Here is a 19,233-nt window from a genome sequence, read left to right as displayed (position 1 = left end):
CGTGAGCCACTGTGCCCAGCCTTCATAAACTTGATTATGAGATTTTTTGGCGATTTTTTTTTTTAGCTCATCAGCTATCATTAGTGTTAGTGTATCTTATGTGTGGCCCAAAACAATTCTTCCTACGTGGCCCAGGGAAGCCAAAAGACTGGACACCTCTGATTTACAACATGTAGAGTAACTCTAAGCAGCAGTGGCCTCTCCTCTAGGCCTCATTTTCCTCATCTTATAAATGGGAGTAAAATGTACATCTACTGACAAAGCAAGCATGAAGAGGGGATGAGTCAACATCTGTCAACTCCCGCAACAGGGCTTGGCATAGCATGCCTGCCGCATGTCAGCTGTTGTTGAGAAAGCCCTGAACTCCTGAGCAGATGACTGAGGGCTCAAGTCCCCTCAGGTCACTGTCACGACTGGCCTAGAGGCTCGACAACCACTTCCTATTTGCCCATCAGGAGCAGCCCTATGGGGCACCAGGGCTATGAATGTGAAGAGAGGGACAGACAGGGCCCCTAGCCTCAAAGAATGGACATTCTAGCAATAGGTTGTACACAGACACCTGTAAGCCAGTGCAGCCACTTAGGTGACAACCAGGCTATGAAGATGGAAAACGAGGGCTGGAACTGCATCAGAAGGGCACACAGCTGTGAGTGGGAAAAGTCACAGAAAAAGCTCAGCCAAGGCTGACTCACTGGCTTCTGCCTATGGCAAGGACCATGACCCACAGGCAGAATCTGGGCTTGCAAGTTTAAGGGCACTCCCTATCCTTCTGAAGACCTCTCCAGACCCTTGGAAGTTGCTGTTCAGTTGTATGTTTTGTCCCCTGTGTTGTCTTACTTGGAGCTCACGTCTCTCTGGAGGCTTCACTAGAAGAGGTGGCTGACCTGGCAGTTACAGCTCCATTCCATGCTCCCCCTGAGCCCCTTCTGGCACTTCATCAGATACTGGACTGTCCTTCCCCAGCTGTGTCACCTCCTCTCTGTATTGTTTTGCCCAATGGACATCTATTTATTTCATCTTTATATGTGCAATCTGCTGTACAGAGGGGTGGGAGGGATAAAAGTCTCAAGAATAAGATGACAGAAAAATAAAAAAGATTTGAAAGAAAGTAGCTGATAAGGTCCTTTTGTTCATTCACAGCTTAAATATTTTCTACAAACCTGTATGACAGGTGCAGCATTAGTCATTGCAGATGCACGCTTGTTCTCTGAGAGCTTACAACCCAGAGACAGGCTCAACATTAACCCAGCAATCTCATGAGGAAGGTCCAAGCCCCAGAAAGGCCAGTTAAATTGGTTCTAAGGGTGGCTTATCCTGCAGTTTCTGCAGGGAGAGTAGATGTTCAATAAAGAGTCAACAAAGGCAAGCATGGTGGCTCACACCTGTAATCCCAGCCCTTTGGGAGGCCGAGGCAGGTGGATCGCTTGAGCCCAGGAGATCAAGACCAGCCTGGGAGACATGGTGAAACCCTGTCTCTTACACAAAATACAAAAATTAGCTGGGCCTGGTGGCATGCGTCTGTAGTACCAGCGACTTGGGAATGCTGAGGTGGGAGGATCGCTTAAGCCCGGGAGGCAGAGGTTGCAGTGGGCCAAGATCATGCCACTGCACTCCAACCTGAGGGAGAGAGCAAGATTCTGTCCCAAAAAAAAAAAAAAAAGCCAACATGAACCTACTAACAATTTCCCAACTACCGTCCCCACAGACTCCAATAAGGGTCATCAATTTCCCTAACCAGGCTTGGGGTATCAGGGTATCATCTTCATTCTCCAAGACTATAGAATCTCCTACTCCTGCAAGGGCACAGGAGGTGGTGGCAGGGAGCTCACCACTGAGTCCCAAGACCTCTGCAAAGGCTTGTACAGAGGTCTCTTCATTTTTCCCTTCTACCATATCTGTAAAACAGATTGGCTTCCTACCATTTCATTGATGAGGGATATGATTAAAAAAGGCTCAGCCAGGTGCCGTGGCTCATGCCTGTAATCCCAACACTTTGGGAGGCCGAGGCAGGTGGGTCATGAGGTTGGGAGTTCAAGACCAGCCTGACCAAGATGGTGAAACCCCATCTCTATTAAAAATACAAAAATTAGCCAGGCGTGGTGGCGGGTGCCTGTAATCCCAGCTACTCAGGAGGCTGAGGCAGAGAACTACTTGAAGCCGGGAGGTGAAGGTTGCAGTGAGCCGAGATCGCACCACTGCACTCCACCCTGGGGCCACAGGGTGAGACTCCGTCTCCAAAAAAAAAAAAAAAAAAGAAAGAAAGGCTAACAAGTGTAACAAGTGGAGAAAGCAGGGGATCCAGAGCTTCACAATGTACACTCATTCAGGTAAAGAATACCACTGCATTGGAGAATCACTTGAGTCCAGGAGTTTGAGGCTGCAGTGAGCTATGATCATACCACCTACACTCCAGCCCAAGTGACAAAGCAAGACCCTGTCTCTTTAAAAAATAAAAAAATAGGCCAGGCGCGGTGGCTCACGCCTGTAATCCTAGCACTTTGGGAGGCCGAGGCAGGTGGATCACGAGGTCAGGAGATTGAGACCATCCTGGCTAACACGGTGAAACCCCATCTCTACTAAAAATACAAAAAATTAGCCGGGCGTGGTGGCGGGCGCCTGTAGTCCCAGCTACTCGGGAGGCTGAGGCAGGAGAATGGCGTGAACCCTGGGGGGCGGAGCCTGCAGTGAGCCGAGATTGCGCCATTGCACTCCAGCCTGGACGACTGCGAGACTCTGTCTCAAAAAAAAATAAAAAATAAAATAAATAAATAAAGAATGCCACTGTAATACAAGAGGTGACCCGGCCAGGTGCAGTGGCTCACGCCTGTAATCTCAGCACTTTGGGAGGCTGAGGCAGGTGGATCACAAGGTCAGGAGTTCGAGACCAACCTGACCAACATGGTGAAACCCCGCCTCTACTAAAAATACAAAAATTAGCTGGGCTTGGTGGTGCGTGCCTGTAACCTCAGCTACTTGGGAGGCTGAGGCAGGAGAATGGCGTGAACCCGGGAGGCGGAGCTTGCAGTGAGCTGAGATTGTGACACTGCACTCCAGCCTGGGCAACAGAGTGAGACTTCATCTCGAAAAAAAAAAAAAAAAATTAGCCAGGCACGGTGGTGGGTGCCTGTAGTCCCAGCTACTCAGGAGGCTGAGGCAGGAGAATGGCGTGAACCTGGGAGGCGGAGCTTGCAGTGAGCTGAGATTGTGACATTGCACTCCAGCCTGGGCAACAGAGTGAGACTCCATCTCAAAAAAAAAAAAAAAAAAGAGGTGACTCACACAGCCCCCAAGAAAATACTATTCCACTCCTCAACAAGTGTGTTGTATACCAGGTACCAAGCTTCATACGTATGAGGTCCTATGGGAAACTAAAAAGGGCTGAGATAAAACATATCAGAGGCGGTAACCAACTTTAGATCAAGCAGGGAAGGATCCTCTGAGTATCTGATACTGAGCAGACACCTAAAAGAAGGAGCTAGTCATGAATACAGAGGTGGGGAGGAGTCTACTCATTTTTGAATACCTTAAACACTTGATAATAAATTGATTAAAAAGAAAGAGCTCAGGAGCCAGGCATAGTGGCTCACATCTGTAATCCCAGTGCTTTGGAAGGCTAGTAGGGAGGATCATCTGAACCCAGGAGTTCAAGACCAGTCTGGGCAACATGGTGAAACCTCATCTCTACAAAAAACATAAAAATCAGTCAGGCGTGGTGGTGTGTGCCCGTAGTCTCAGCTACTCAGAAGGCTACGGTGGGAGGATGGTTTGAGCCTGGGAGGTCAAGGCTGCAACAAGCTATCATCATACCACTGCACTCTAACCTGGGCCACAGAGCAAGATCTTGTCTCAAAAAAAAAAAAGCTTAGAATGTTCAAGAAGCTGAAAGACCAGAGAGGTCAGAACAGGGTAGGGGTAGGAGAAGAGGTGACTACACCAGGTCAGGGTGAGGGGCTGGGAGGGTGGGACATCTGGAGTTTTATTCTAATGCTAAGAGAAGTCACCGATTGTTCTGCAGCAGGGCAGTGGCTACACTTTAGGCCTCACCCTCACTTGTGCTGTTTGGGGAAGAAGGATGGGACTGGGAAGAGAGCAGGAGACCACAGCCCAGAATGGGCGCAGATGAGGTGGAGGCGGTGGAGGGCTAAGAGGCTGAATTGGAGAGTCCCTGCAATGGCTGTCTGGTCATAGCCAGCTTCAACTCAAAATCCCTTTTTCTCAGTGGGAGCCAGGAGACTAGACTATATACCAGCTTATGCTCTGGGGCATTGTTCCTTAGGCTCTTGGTAGAGACAGGTAACTAACCACCAGATGTCTTCTCCTCTGTCAAAACTTAGAATGCTTTCTTTTTTTTTTTGAGACAGGGTCTTGTTCTGTGGCCCAGGTTGGAGTGCAGTAGTGTGAACGTAGCTCACTGCAGCCTCGACCTCCCAGGCTCAAGCCACCCCCCCGCCTCAGCCACCAGAGTAGCTGGGACTACGGGTGCACACCACCACACCCAGCTGATTGTTGTATTTTTTTATGTTACCTAGGCTGGTCTCAAACTCCTGGACTCAAGCAGTCCCAGATCTCAGCCCCCCAGGGTGCTGGGATTACAGGTGTGAGCCACAGTGCCACAAGCAAGACACTTTCTCTATCCCTTCATCAACTATGAATTACTTGGGTACAAAGCATTTCCCAAAATGGCCTAATTTAAACAACAGTGTAAAAACATGGGAGGAAGTTAAGAGTTAAAGGTATGTCCAGAATTCTAATGCAAATCTTTTTTTAAAGCAAATCTTTTTTTAACCCTATGAGCACAATAAATCAAGGCACCAAGAATCACGACTTTCAACATGAACCCTAGAGAGAAAGTGAACCCTAGAGAGAAAACAGACAAATCTGAGAACTGAGAACACCCACATCACCTAGGCAAGGCAACCTTTGCAACTGCTCCTCCCGGCTGTGGTAGGAGAATGCCCATCTCGTGCAAGGCAACCTTTGCAACTGCTCCTCCCGGCTGTGGTAGGAGAATGCCCATCTCGTGCCTAATCCCTAGAACTTGTGAATATGCTACATTACATGGCAAAAGAAATTCTGCAGATGTAATTAAAATTACAAACTTTAAAATAAAGAGATTATGCTGGCTTCTCTGAGTGCACTAAACCTAATCTAAGCCCTGAAAAGCAGGATATTTTCTGTAGCTGAAATCAGACAGATGTGGCAGAAGAACTGGCCCTCGCTGGAGGGAGACATACAAAAAGCATGAGAAAGAATTCTGGCAGCTTCTGGGAACAAAGACTGACTCCTGGCTAACAGCCAGTAAGGAAAGAGGGCACCTCAGTCCTACAAGCTCAAGGAACTGAATATGGCCAACAGCATAAATGGGCTTGCAAGCAGGTTCCACCCCAGGGCATTCAGTAAGAAATGCACTCTGCCAACGTCTTGATTTCAGCCTTGATAGACCTTGATAGCAGAAGACCTAGTGGAACCTACCTGGACCTCTGACCTACAGAAACTACCAGATGATAAATGTGTGTTTTTTTTGTTTGTTTGTTTTTGAGATGGAGTCTCGCTCTGTCACCAGGCGGGAAATCAGTGGCGTGATCTCGGCTCACTGCAACCTCCGCCTCCCGGGTTCAAGCAATTCTCCTGCCTCAGACTCCTGAGTAGCTGAGACTACAGGTGTGCGCCATCACACCCAGCTAATTTTTGTATTTTTAGTAGAGATAGGGTTTCACCGTGTTGGCCAGGACAGGTCTCAGTCTCTTGACCTCACGATCCGCCTGGCTCAGTCTCCCAAAGTGCTGGGATTACAGGCGTGAGCCACCACTCCCGGCCAAAGGTGTGTTGTTTTAAGATGCTAAACTTGTGGTAATTCGTTAGAGCAGCAACAGAAAAATACACAAACAGCAATCTCGAAAAAAATAAAGAACTCAATTCTCCCAGAAGCAAAATAAAGCTGAGTTATGAAGTATCCAGTCACTCTCAACACCCATAAACTCCTCAATCACCCTCCCAGCCCTCTAACACTTCCCCTACCCCCATTTTCTTTGATGACAACTCACCCTTCCAGTTCTTAATTCTGGGCTTTCCCAAAGAAGAACCCTTGCCCTGGGGACTTTTCTTGCAGGAACCCTGAAGTGGGATATCTCTCAAGATTTCACCTACAGATAACTATAGTGTATCAGTAAAACACTGTTCACTGATTGTGCAATATCCCCAGAAATATCCCAAGGCTATTCTTCCCAAAGCCCATAGCTACCAACTCTACAGTCCCTACTCTTTCCACTGTACTGAAAGGTTTCCCAGCATTCAGCCCGGCTTCCTTCCTTCCACAATGCTTCACCCCACACCCCACCCCCCTCCATCCAGTTAGTCATCAAGAATTGTCTACATTCCCCTTCCTCTGGAATCTGTCTTCCTCTTTCAGTTTCTACCACTGTCTAATGCAGGCCTTTATAATCTCCCGCCCGACTAGGTCATGCCACAATCATTTTACGGAGTAATGTGGCAAGCAGTGAGCTAGCGGTGAGAATACAAGGATGAAAAAGGACAGGTTCCCCACTCCCTCCAAATGTTCAAACTCTCTCAATAGCTTAACTGGTCTCTCTTCTCTGTCCTGTATTCATCTCCAGGGACTCTAGGGATGTTCCCAACACTGGCATTTCACTACTCCAAAGAATGCCACATGCCAAACACAGGCTCAATTCCTTAGCACAACACCCCCACTAAAGTGCTCACCCTCATTCCATCATCTCTTGGGCTCTCTTACTCCTCCAGCCCCAGAACTCTCAGACTACAAGGTCCTCCCTCCACGCAGTAAATGCTCATGTTTCCTAACTCCTCAGCTTGGAATGGTGGCTATTTACCCTCCTACTTGTCTTTCTAGGACTCAATTATTTGTCACCTACTCACTAGACTGCCCCTGGTCTGCTCAAGTTAACCGCCGCTTCGCAAGAAACCCCTGCAGTATACACATTACAGACTGACAAGACTGCACTGTGATGGTTCCTTTACCGACAATGCCATCCCTCAGGAAAGGGGCTGTGCCTCAGGCAAATCTGTAGCAAGCACAACACGCCAATAAGCTCAGTTAAAAACTGCTAATAGAAACAAGCAGTCGGTGGTAAGGGGCTAGAGTTCCTCTGAGCGGGGCCACTGACCCCAGCTCTTCACTCTCTCCTCCAGAAACGACGATCGCTTCCTGACAGCGGCTTCCTGCCATCCTTTGGCAAAGTCCACATTCCTTCGGGGGGGGGTCACCCTTAGATCCTCCGTCCCACCGCCCACACCCCAAACATCTACCTTCCCAATCTCATCTTACATCAACCCTCCTCCCATCACTTTCTTTCACCGTTGATGCGCTTTTCTGGAAGAGACCACGAAGTACCCAGCCCTGCTAAACCCACTACAGCCGGCTGCCTCTCTCCCTTTCCCTATTCAGTGTGGTTCAAAAAGCGGGGGAAAGTCTGCACCCAAAGCACACAAATGACGAACGAGAAAGCTCAAGACGATGATTCATAAGCCAGGGTTCGTTGGTTTGCAGAGCTCGGCCCCAGGAAAGCAAACGAGCGGTCCATGTCGGGAACGGAGGGGACAGACAGGGGAGGCCCGCGCCCTGGGACCCACGCAAGTCCCCGGCGCCTTCTGTCTCCCGGCGCCCTAGGTTTCTCACGGGTCCGGCCCTGGCCTCGCCCGCCACGCGAAAGGCCCCGCAATCCAGCCCCCTGCCCCGACCACTACTCACATTTGACTGACCAGCTTCTGCCGGAAGGCGGTGCTCCGCCAGTCGGTCTCTTGCCCCGAAACGTCCATGCCTGTTCCCCAGCTCCCGCCGCCCGTATCCCGCTCGGCCGCCACCGCCGCCGCCTCAGTCACAGAGCCAGGCCCAAACCCGGAAGCCGTCCGCAGTGCCTCGGCCGAGCCGGAAGTGAAGGGGCGCTTGTGGGAAATGGAGTCTCGCGCACAGGCCTGTGGGAAATGAAGTTCCCCGCCGGGGACGAAGCGGTCTCAGTTCCGCCCGGCTGGGAGACACACGCCCCTCTTCCAGCGCAGCTGTAGGACACGGCAGGTGCTCCCGCAGCAGGCCCGCGCCTGACCGCCTGCGTTTTCTGCGACTCTTCAGTGTGCTGGCCTTATCTAGTCCCTGAGATCCAGACCCCTCCGGGATGCTGGGCCAAGCTGCCAGCTATCTACAGTAATGCTAGGGAGAGAGTGTTTATTTATCAAATATGTGTGGGTACCTACTGTGTGCCAGTGCAACGTGATCTGCGATCTGCTTTCATGCAACTGCCTGCTAGCGCCGCATCCGAAGAGCGACCAGATGGACTCTCATCACCAGTTCACTCTTCGATTTTTTGAATCTCACATCTCACCAATGGCTGTATTTGGGAGTTGGGGATGTGAGGCCCCTAAACCACGTTTATTAATTTTTAGACATGGGCTTTCCCCTTTGACCAGCAGCCATGTCCCGTTCATGGAGAACTCAGCCTAGCTAGTTGCTGGAGGCCAGATGTCAAACGAATTTGGTAGGTGAAGGTGAGCGAGCTGAAGATGAGATGAGGGGTTACAGGGGCCTGAGAATACTTTTAGGAATGTAAAAGTTCTGCCTCCTTGGAACTATGGGGCCTTTATCTGTTACCCTGGGGAGGGAGGTGACGTGAGGAAAATCTGGAGCCCAAGTGGTCCATAAGCACCAGGTGGACACCAACCAACATGGGCCTCAGAGAGTGTGGACTGGCACCTACTGAAGCCTAAGTGCCAGGCCCCTGCTAGGCACTGTACACCCCTTACACTCCTTGTTACTGTGCCCCAGACAGGCGGTTGAGGGTGGTAGAGAGTGGGTGGGAGAGGAGTGAGCATTCTCCCCAAAAAGGCCTCTCCTGACAACAGGGTTTCAGGTCTTGTGTTGATGTGAGAGCTGTTCATGTTTTCAAACGTTTTCTGCTCTAATACTCCCAAAATTTTTTTTTTTTTTTTTTTTTTTGAGATAGAATTTAGCCCTTGTTGGCCAGGCTGGAGTGCAATGGCGCCATCTTGGCTCACTGCAACCTCTGCCTCCCGGGTTCAAGCAGTTCTCCCACCTCAGCCTCCCCAGTAGCTGGGATTACAAGCATACCCCACCATGCCTGGCTAATTTTTGTATTTTTAGTAGAGACAGGGTTTCACCACGTTGGCCAGGCTGGTCTCGAACTCCTGACCTCAGGTGATCCACCTACCTTGGCCTCCCAAAGTACTGGGATTACAGGCATGAGCCACCGTGCCTGGTGGCAAAATTAATTTTTTTTTTTTGAGATAGAGTCTCCCCCTGTTGCCCAGACTGGAGTGCTGTGGTGCCATCTCGGCTCACTGCAACTTCTGCCTCCCGGGTTCAAGTGATTCTCCTGCCTCAGCCTCCCGAGTAGCTGGGATTACAGGTGCCTGCCACCAAGCCTGGCTAATTTTTTGTATCCTTAGTAGAGACAGGGTTTCACCATCTTGGCCGGGCTGAAAACTAATTTTTAAAAACTCTATCTAGAGTGATCATCTTGTCCGGGGTTGCCCAGGACATCTAAGGTTTTACTGTTTTTTTCCTTGTTTTTTTTTTTTTTTGTTTTTTTTTTTGAGACAGAGTCTCGCTCTCTCGCCCAAGCTGGAGTGCAGTGGCACGATCTCGGCTCACTGCATCCTCCGCCTCTCGGGTTCAAGTGATTCTCCTGCCTCAGCCTCCTGAGTAGCTGGGATTACAAGCACCTGGCACCACATCTGGCTAATTTTTGTATTTTTGGTGGAGACAGGGTTTCACCATGTTGGCCAGGATGTTCTTGATCTCCTGACCTGGTGATCCACCCACCTTGGCCTCCCAAAGTGTTGGGATTACAGGCGTGAGCCACCGCGCCCAGCCTTGTTTTGTTTTTTGTCTTGAGACAGAGTCTCGCTAGGTCTGCCAGGCTTGAGTGCAGTGGCGCGATCTCCGCTTACTGCAGTCTCCGCCATCCCAGGTTCAAGTGATTCTCATGCCTCAGCCTCCCCAGTAGCTGGGACTACAGGTGTGCGCCACCACGCCCGACTCATTTTTGTATTTTATTTTATTTTTTTTTTAGTAAAGATGGGGTTTCACCTTGTTGCCCAGGCTGGTCTTGAACTCCTGACAGGTGATCTGCCTGCCTCGGCCTCCCAAAGTGCTGGGATTACCGGTGTGAGCCACCGTGCCCAGCCCCAGGTTTAAGTTTTGAAAGTCCTGTGTTCTGGCTGGGCATGGTGGCTCATGCCTGTAATCCAAGCACTTTGGGAGGCCGAGGCAGGTGGATTACCTGAGGTCAGGAGTTCAAGACCAGCCTGGCCAACATAGTGAAACCCCGTCTTTACTAAAAATACAAAAGTAGCCGGGCATGGTGGTCCGTGCCTGTAATCCCAGCTACTCGGGAGGCTGAGGCACGAGAATCACTTGAACCCAGGAGGTAAAGGTTGCAGTGAGCTGAGATCATGCCATTGCACTGCAGCCTGGGCAACAAGAGCAAAACCGTCCCAAAAAAACAAACAAACAAATGAACATGTTAATAGGATACTTAGGACAACCCTCCCCCTTCTGCACTGTGGTTGATGGAGCCTCAGACACATAATTCACAGACACAGACAGAGAGAGGCCTGGAACTTTGCCAGGAGTTTGTCATCACAATAAAATTGAGTGACTATTCCCTTTGCTGTTTTCCCCAGAGCTCTTTTTCTACTTGTCCCTGCATTGGGTTGGTGGTGCCCAGGGCAGTGATCCCTGGTGAGAGTCTGAATGGGTGACCTGGAAAGGTGGACCAAGGAAAGTTAAGAGGCCACGGGAAGGTTGATCCTGAAGTGGACTTGCCCTCTCTTGACACTGTAGACCCTCCCGGGATCCCCCGTCTGGATGTTGGTGGTTTAGATGTCTGAGAATAAGTGATGGAGGAAGCTGAGGGCATGCAGAGGCCAGACCTACATCCCACACTATGTTCTGGGGATCCTCATCTCGGGGGAGATCCTCACTGCTCATATGGCCATGTCTCTAGCCTGCGGGTTCCTGCAGGCTACCATGCCAAGGCTGGTTCCACTCAAAGGCCACATATTTCCTGGACACCATTCTGGGCTCTGCAGGAGGTAGGAGCTGGAAGCTTCCCAGGCAGCTCAAGCTTTCCCCTAGAGAGCTTAGCACGAGCCCTGCGAGCCTGTGGCTGTCTTCCTACAGCCTCACCTCCAATCTTCCTCCTTGCTTTGGCACTCAGTCCCTGGGAGGTGGTGACCTGCCCCACCTTCCATCCTAGCACCAGCCAGATGTAACTCCTCTCTGTGTTTGGCCTGGAGCCTGTAATCACTTATGTATGTGGAGGTAGGGCGAGAGTGGTTACAGTTTCTTTTTTTTTTTTTTTTTGAGATGCAGTCTTGCTCTGTTGCCCAGGCTGGAGTGCAGTGGTGCAATCTCGGCTCATTGCAACCTCCACCTCCCAGGTTCAAGCAATTCTCCTGCCTCAGCCTCCTGAGTAGATGGGACTACAGGAGCGTGCTGCCATGCCTGGCTAATTTTTTGTATTTTAGTAGAGACAGGGTTTCACCGTGTTGCCCAGGCTGATCTCGAACTCCTGAGCTCAGGCAATACGCCCACCTCAGCCTCCCAAAGTGCTGGGATTACAGGCGTGAGCCACCATGCCTGGCAGTTATTGTTTCTAAAAGCCATGCATGGTAGAAACTTTAGAAATGCCCAAACAGTATGAATCTCATCATCCAGAGGCAGCATTGTCAATATTTTGATAAATTTTCTTGTCCTCTCTGTTTGTTTAAAAACTGTAATGGGGGCCAGGCACAGTGGTGCACACCTGTAATCCCAGCACTTTGGGAGGCCGAGATGGGCGGATCACCTGAGGTCAGGAGTTCGAGAGCACTCTGGGCAACATGGTGAAACCCCCTTTCTACTAAAAATACAAAAATTAGCTGGGCGTGGTAGCTCATGTCTGTAATCCCAGCTACTTGGGAGGCTGAAGCAGGAGGATCGCTTGAACCCAGGAGGTGGAGCTTACAGTGAGCCGAGATGGCACCACTGCACTCAAGCATGGGTAACAGAGTGAGACTCCGTCTCAAAAAAGAAAACCGAAAAACCAAAAAAAAAAAAAAAATGTAATGGATCATGCCGTAGATGCCATTTGGATCCTGTGTTGTAAACCTAATGTTAGTGCCTAAGCATTTTCATAAGTATTAATTTATTATTAACTAAAATTTTCATTAAAATTTAATTGTAATTTTGATTATAGAATTACATCATGGGTAAATCTATATACAACCAAATGTAACAGATTTAAAAGGCAATTTTAAGGCCGAGTGAGCCTGGTGGCTCATGCCTGTAATCCTAGCACTTTGGGAGGCTAAGGTGGGCGGATCACCTGAGGTCAGGTGTTTGAGACCAGCCTGGGAAAATGGTGAAACCCCATCTCTACTAAAAATACAAAAATTAGCTGGGCATGGGGGCGCGCGCCTGTAGAGGCAATAGAATTGCTTGAATCCAGGAGGTAGAGGTTGCAGTGAGCCGAGATTGCACCAGGGTCTGGTGTCACTCCAGCCTGGGTGACAGAGCAAGACTCCATCTCAAAAAAAAAAAAAAAAAAAAAAAAAAAAACAAAGAGCAAGACTCCATCTCAAAAAAAAAAAAAAAAAAAAAAAAAACAGACAATTTTAAGACCAGTATCATATGTCATCTCTATGAATCTCTCACGTCTTGCTCACTCCAACATTCTTGGACATGTAAGTTGACAGTGTCATCTTGGTGCAGTTTTAGAAATTGTCCTGAATCTAGCCTTTAGAAATGTATCCTGAGGCCGGACGCAGTGGCTCATGCCTGTAATCCTGGCACTTTGGGGGGCTGAGGCAGGCAGATCACTTGAGGTCAGGAGTTTGAGACCAGCCTGGCCAACAATGCCAAACCCCATCTCTACTAAAAATAGAAAAAGTAGCCAAGTGTTGTGGCACATGCTTGTAATCCCAGCTACTCAGGAGGTTGAGGCAGGAGGAGGACCACCTGAACCCTGGAGGGGGAGGCTGCAGCGAGCAGAGATGGAGCCACTGCACTCCCAGCCTGGGCGACAGTGTGAAACTCCGTTTCCAAAAAAAAAGAAAAATAAAAGAAATGCATCCTGGGTCTGTCCATCCACTGGTGCTGATACGGTTTGGCTGTGTCCACACTGAAATCTCAATTTGAATTGTATCTCCCAGAATTCCCAGGTGTTGTGGGAGGGACCCAGGGGGAGGTAATTGAATCAAGTGGCAGGTCTTTCCCAAAAGTAAGTCTCACAAGATCTGATGGGTTTATCGGGGTTTCCGCTTTTGCTTCTTCCTCATTTTCTCTGGCCCTCACCGTGTTAAGAAGTGCTTTTCACCTCCTGCCATGGTTCTGAGGCCTCCCCAGCCATGAGGGACTGTAAGTCCAATTTAACCTGTTTTACTTCCCAGTCTTGGGTATGTCTTTATCAGCAGCGTGAAGACAGAATAATACAGGTGCTGTCACGGCGGATGTTGCTTGCCAGTCAGGTGCTCCTGGACTCCAGTCTCACCATCCTGTCCTAGCGACTCATGCACATGAAAGTGCTCATCCAGGTGGGATATGAGCCTTTTCCCCCAACAGGACAAAATATTTTGGGGTGGCAAGTATGTTAGCTTCCTGGTTTCTTTCGTTATGCTCTGAACTTTGCCAGCATTGACAGGAGGTGTGGGTTGTTCACAGGCTAAACTCCATGACTGCATTCAGGGGTCCTTGGAACTGTGGTCCGTGGTGAAGTTTTACAGCATTACCAGGAGTGTGACAAGGGTGAGGAGTTAGGACCTGGATATGAACAGAAAGAAATCTCGTCTTCCTTTGACCAAATTATCAAGGAAACAACTCAAGAGATGATCGCTTGTTCTGCTGCTGCCCTCATCACGTCCCTTCCATGTGTTCACTCTGAGATCTATGGCACAATTCACTGGGAGAGAATCCAAGTTCTGTGGACTTTGTGACACCATACTAACCATTTATCAGGAAGAGCGTGTCCTAGGATTTTTCCCAGGTCTTGTTCCTCACCTCCTAGGTGACTTTGTGGCTGTGTGACTCACTAGCCTACCACCTTGTTGATACCCATGCAATGGACAGTGGGGTTTCTACCATGAATGAAACGAAGAGTTATTCTCAAGCTGTCACAGGATTTTTTTGCCAGTATGTTGACCTATCCTTTTGTGCTTGTCTCCAATCTTATGGCTGTCAACAACTGTGGTCTTGCTGGTGGATGCCCTCCTTACTCCCCAATATATACTTCTTGGATAGATTGCTGAGGCTTGCTACAAAGAAAGGAAATATGAGCCCAGGAAATAGCTTGTTTTTCCAGAGACAAGCCCTTTGGGAAGAGAAGACTTTTTTTTTTTTTTTTTGAGACGGAGTCTCGCTCTGTCGCCCAGGCTGGAGTGCAGTGGCGCAATCTCGGCTCACTGCAAGCTCCGCCTCCCGGGTTCACGCCATTCTCCTGCCTCAGCCTCTCCGAGTAGCTGGGACTACAGGCTCCCGCCACCGTGCTCGGCTAATTTTTTGTATTTTTAGTAGAGACGGGGTTTCACCGTGGTCTCGATCTCCTGACCTCGTGATCCGCCCGCCTCGGCCTCCCAAAGTGCTGGGATTACAAGCGTGAGCCACCGCGCCCGGCCGGGAAGAGAAGACTTATTGTTGTGACCTGAGAATGTTAATTTGAAGATGTGGGGCAGGGACTGTGACATTTCTATAGTTTCAGATGCACAGGATTATGGGAAAGAATGTTGATTTGTATATAATTTGGCATACTTTCTAAATAATCATTTACTCCTGGGGAAAAACAGAAATGCATCCTGGGTTTCAGGGACAAACACATTAAGGCTCTTTATATAATTTCACACATTACAGATATTACAGGATAATTTTTAAAAATAGGAGGCAGAGGTGGGAGGATTGCCTGAGCTCAGGAATTGGAGGCTGCAGTGAGCTATGATTTCACCACTGCACTCCAACCTGGGTGACAATGAGACCCCATCTGAGGGAAAAAAAATCAAAAATAGGTAAAACTGTAACTCTTATACTAACTCATGTTAAAAAACAAGGTTTCACCTGGGCCACAAAGCAAGACCTTATCTCTACAAAAAAATAAAATTAGCCAGATGTGGTGGCACACATCTGTAGTCCCAGCTACTCGGGAGGCTGAGGTGGGAGGATCACTTGAGCCCAGGAAGTTGAGGCTGCAGAGAGCTGAGATCGCCCCTGCACTCCAGCTTCAGTGACAAAGCAAGGCCCTGTCTCAAAAAACAAAAACAAAAACAGAAATTCCTCCCTCTTTTTTTTTTTTAAGAGACGGAATCTCGCTCTCCCACCCAGGCTGGAGTGCAGTGGCACGATCTCGGCTCACTGCAAGCTCTGCCTCCCGGGTTCATGCCATTCTCCTGCCTCAGCCTCCCAAGTAACTGGGATTACAGGCGCCCGCCACCACACCTGGCTAATTTTTTATATTTTTAGTGGAGATGGGGTTTCACCGTGTTAGCCAGGATGGTCTCAATCTCCTGACCTCGTGATCTGCCCACCTCTGCCTCCGAAAGTGCTGGGATTACACGTGTGAGCCACCGCGCCCGGCCCTCTTGTTTTTTTAACTTCCATGCATCAAGCAATTCATGTTAGTTTGTTTGTTCTGAGACGGAGTCTCACTGCCACCCAAGCTGGAGTGCAGTGGTGCCATCTTCGCTCACTGCAACCTCCACCTCCCGGGTTCAAGCAATTCTTCTGCCTCAGCCTCCCAAGTAACTGGGATTACAGGCGCACGCCAGCATACTTGGCTAATTTTTTGTATTTTTAGTGGAGATGGGGTTTCACCATGTTGGCTAGGCTGGTCTCGAACTCCTGACCTCAAATGATCCACCTGCCTCGGTCTCCCAAAGTGCTAGATTACAGGCATGGGCCACTGCGCCCAGCCATGCAATTCATTTTTTTTTTTTTGGGGGGGGACGAAGTCTCACTCTGTTGCCTGGGCTGGAGTGCAGCAGTGCAATCTTGGCTCATTGCAACCTCCGCCTCCCAGGTTGAAGCAATTCTCCTGCCTCAGACGCCCAAGTAGCTGGGATTACAGGCATGTACCACCATGCCCAACTAATTTTTTTTTTTTTTTTTTGAGATGGAGGCTTGCACTGTCTCCCAGGCTGGAGTGCAGTGGCACGATCTTGGCTCACTGCAACCTCCACCTCCCAGGTTCAAGTGATTCTCCTGCCTCAGCCTCCCAAGTAGCTGGGATTACAGGTGCCCACCACCACACCCGGCCTTACTTTTCTATTTTTAGTAGAGACCAGGTTTCACCATATTGGCCAGGCTGGTCTTAAACTCCTGACCTCAGGTGATCTGCCTGCCTCGGCCTCCCAAACTGCTGGGACTACAGGGGTGAGCCCAGCCGCAATTCATTTTTATTGCACATTTTGCTCTTAGGTTGGATTGATAGTTTTATTATCTTTACCATTTAGTAGCGATAACATAAAACTTGTTTGACTAGTCCGTCAATTTTCTTTTTTTTTCTTTTCTGAAACGGAGTCTCGCTCTGTCGCCCAGGCTGGAGTGCAGTGGCATGATCTCAGCTCATTGCAAGCTCCACCTCCAGGGTTCACGCCATTCTGCTGCCTCAGCCTCCCAAGTAGCTGGGGACTACAGGCGCATGCTGCCACGCCTGGCTAATTTTTTGTATTTTTAGTAGAGACGGGGTTTCGCCGTGTTAGCCAGGATGGTCTCGATCTCCTGACCTCGTGACATGCCTGCCTTGGCCTCCCAAAGTGCTGGGACTACAGGCCTGAGCCACTGCACCCGGCCTAGTCCATCAATTTTCAAACTAGCTTTATTTACTAAAGAATATTCTAGATCATGTAAACTAAAAAGCATTTGGATTCGTTTCTATTTTTCTTAAATTTTTGGTGATATTTAGCTTGTATGAATGCTCATTTACCTCCCTCTAAGACCAATAATCCTTTTAAGACACCACAGACAAAAGAGACATCTTCAAAGGAGGGTACAATTTGAATAGAACTCCTTTAAGGGATTTAAAAAATTTAGGCTGGGCGCAGTGACTCATGCCTGTAATCCCAGGACTTTGGGAGGCCGAGGTGGGTGGATCACTAGGTCAAGAGATCGAGACCATCCTCGCCAACATGGTGAAACCTCCTCTCTACTAAAAATACAAAAATTAGCTGGGCGTGGTGGCTCGCACCTGTAGTCCCAGCTACTCAGGAAGCTGAGGCAGGAGAATCGTTTGAACCTGGGAGGTGGAGGTTGCAGTAAGCTGAGATTGTGCCACTGCACTCCAGCCTGGTGACGGAGTGAGACTCCATCTCAAAAACAAATAATTCACTTAGTAATACTGAATATGGAGATAGAAAAAATATTATATATAATATTCAAACATACATACATAGATATACACAAATATAAACACATAAACGTAAAAACACAAAGATCTTATAGCTTTCGTTCCAAAATGGTAGTCGTCAGTAAAACACAGTAATACAAACTCACTGGTTCTCTCTCTCTCTCTCTCTCTCTCTCTATATATATATATATAGTATACATACATATATATACATACATATATATTTTTTGAGATGGAGTCTTCTTGCTATTGCCAGGCTGGTGCAGTGGTGCAATCTCAGCTCACTGCAACCTCTGCCTCCTGGGTTTAAGCGATTCTCCTGCCTCAGCCTCCCAAGTAGCTGGGACTACAGGCGAGTGCCACCACACCTGACTAATTTTTTTTGTATTATTAGGAAAGACGGGGTTTCACCATATTGGCCAGGCTGGTCTCGAAATCCTGACCTTGTGATCTGCCCGCCTCAGCCTCCCAAAGTGTTGGGATTACAGGCGTGAGCCACCATACCTGGCCCCAAAAAAAGACTTTTAAAAGAGTTTTCATTTGCCCAGTTTCCAAACAGTTTCATTTTTTCTCTTTTTATCCTTAGGTGGTTGTTTTTGCAGGATTTTGAGTCCCTTTAGGGGAGGGAGCCCTAATGTTTAAGTGACTGAAGTGCTGAAGTGGAAAAAGTTCTAGCAGGTTGGATGGAGGGCCAGAGTGGCCTGAATGGGGACATATCAAAGGAATCAAGGAAACTGGAGAAAATATCAAAGGTGGCAAAAGGAGGAAGGGAGAGCAGAAGCAAATGGAAAGGAGAAATCTCAGAGGGGCCTGTTTGGGGAGATTGCAAGTTTCCCAAAGAAGCCAATGAAGTTGTCCTTTATCCTTAGCAAAAATCATGGCAATGCAGAAAGGAAGCAGGAGGCAGAGCTGATAGAGGGCAGGGACTCCGGAAGAGGGGCTTCAGGGGACCGAGAAGACCCCAGGGGAGAAGCAGGATCCAATAGACAGAATATCAACTTCCGATTACACCATCTTCTTTTTTGTTTTTTAGAGATGGAGTCTCAGTCTGTCGCCCAGGCTGGAGTGCAGTGGCATGGCCTCGGCTCACTGCAACCTCCGCCCTCTGAGTTCAAGCTATTCTCCGGCCTCAGCCTCCCGAGTAGCTGGGATTACAGGCGCCTGCCACTGCGCCTGGCTAATTTTTTGTATTTTTAGTAGAGACGGGGTTTCATCATGTTGGCCAGGCTGGTCTTGAACTCCTGACCTCATGATCCACTCGCCTCGGCCTCCCAAAGTTCTGGGATTACAGGCGTAATCCCAGCTGGGCACTGAGCCACTGTGCCCAGCCCCGATTATGCCATCTTCTGATCATAGAGCTGTAAAAAAAAAAAAAATCCTTTCAAATATCTCATTATCAGTTTTCAGCCAGAACAGATAGTACATATTCCTGGCAGTACTGAACACTCTTCCCTACCACCACCCTGCCCACCCACCACTTTTCTTCTTGTAAACCAAAGGTACCTACCAAGCAACTCAGAACCAAAACCAATAAGCATTTTATGACTTAACCATGGACAAAAGAGACATCCTCAAGGCTGGGCACAATGGCTCATGCCTGTAATCTCAGCACTCTGGGAAGTCAAGGTGGGAGGACCACCTGAGGCCAGGAGTTCCGGACCAGTCTGGGCAAGACCCTGTCTCTTAAAAAAGAGAGAGAGAGAGAGAAAGAAAGACACCCTCCAAAGAGGGTGCACAAAGATTCAGCACTCTCAAATCCAGACCACTTGCAAAGACAAGTCAAAAGAAAGAAGGCACCTTTGGGTTTTTGTTTTTGTTTTTGTTTTTGAGAAGGAGTCTCGCTCTGTCACCCAGGCTAGAGTACAGTGGCGCA

General features: G+C 48.9%; 1 protein-coding gene and 1 pseudogene across 5 annotated transcripts in view; one reads left to right on the top strand and one right to left on the bottom strand.

Annotated features, from left to right (window-relative positions):
• The window catches only part of MED15 (mediator complex subunit 15), a 100,844-nt gene that overhangs the window by 77,230 nt on the left and 4,381 nt on the right, over positions 1–19,233 (bottom strand). For 3 of the 5 annotated variants that reach the window (XM_032139684.3, XM_058431911.1, XM_058431912.1), the window contains exon 1: positions 7,727–7,950. The exons of 1 other annotated variant lie outside the window; for it this stretch is intronic. In XM_032139684.3, coding sequence (XP_031995575.1) covers positions 7,727–7,794 — 68 coding nt within the window. In that variant the 5' untranslated portion in view covers positions 7,795–7,950. Of the gene's footprint in view, positions 1–7,726; positions 8,940–19,233 lie in introns of those variants that run through there. One more of the 5 variants, XM_032139683.3, reaches the window with a different exon arrangement.
• Positions 13,246–15,252, top strand: LOC116459183 (mitochondrial carrier homolog 2-like; annotated as a pseudogene).

The sequence above is a fragment of the Hylobates moloch genome, unplaced genomic scaffold (genome assembly GCF_009828535.3).
Source record: "Hylobates moloch isolate HMO894 unplaced genomic scaffold, HMol_V3 SCAFFOLD_19, whole genome shotgun sequence".
Classification (NCBI taxonomy): Eukaryota; Metazoa; Chordata; class Mammalia; order Primates; family Hylobatidae; genus Hylobates; species Hylobates moloch.
The sequence above is the reverse complement of the archived record's forward strand: the minus strand, read 5'-3'. Positions and strand labels throughout refer to the sequence as shown.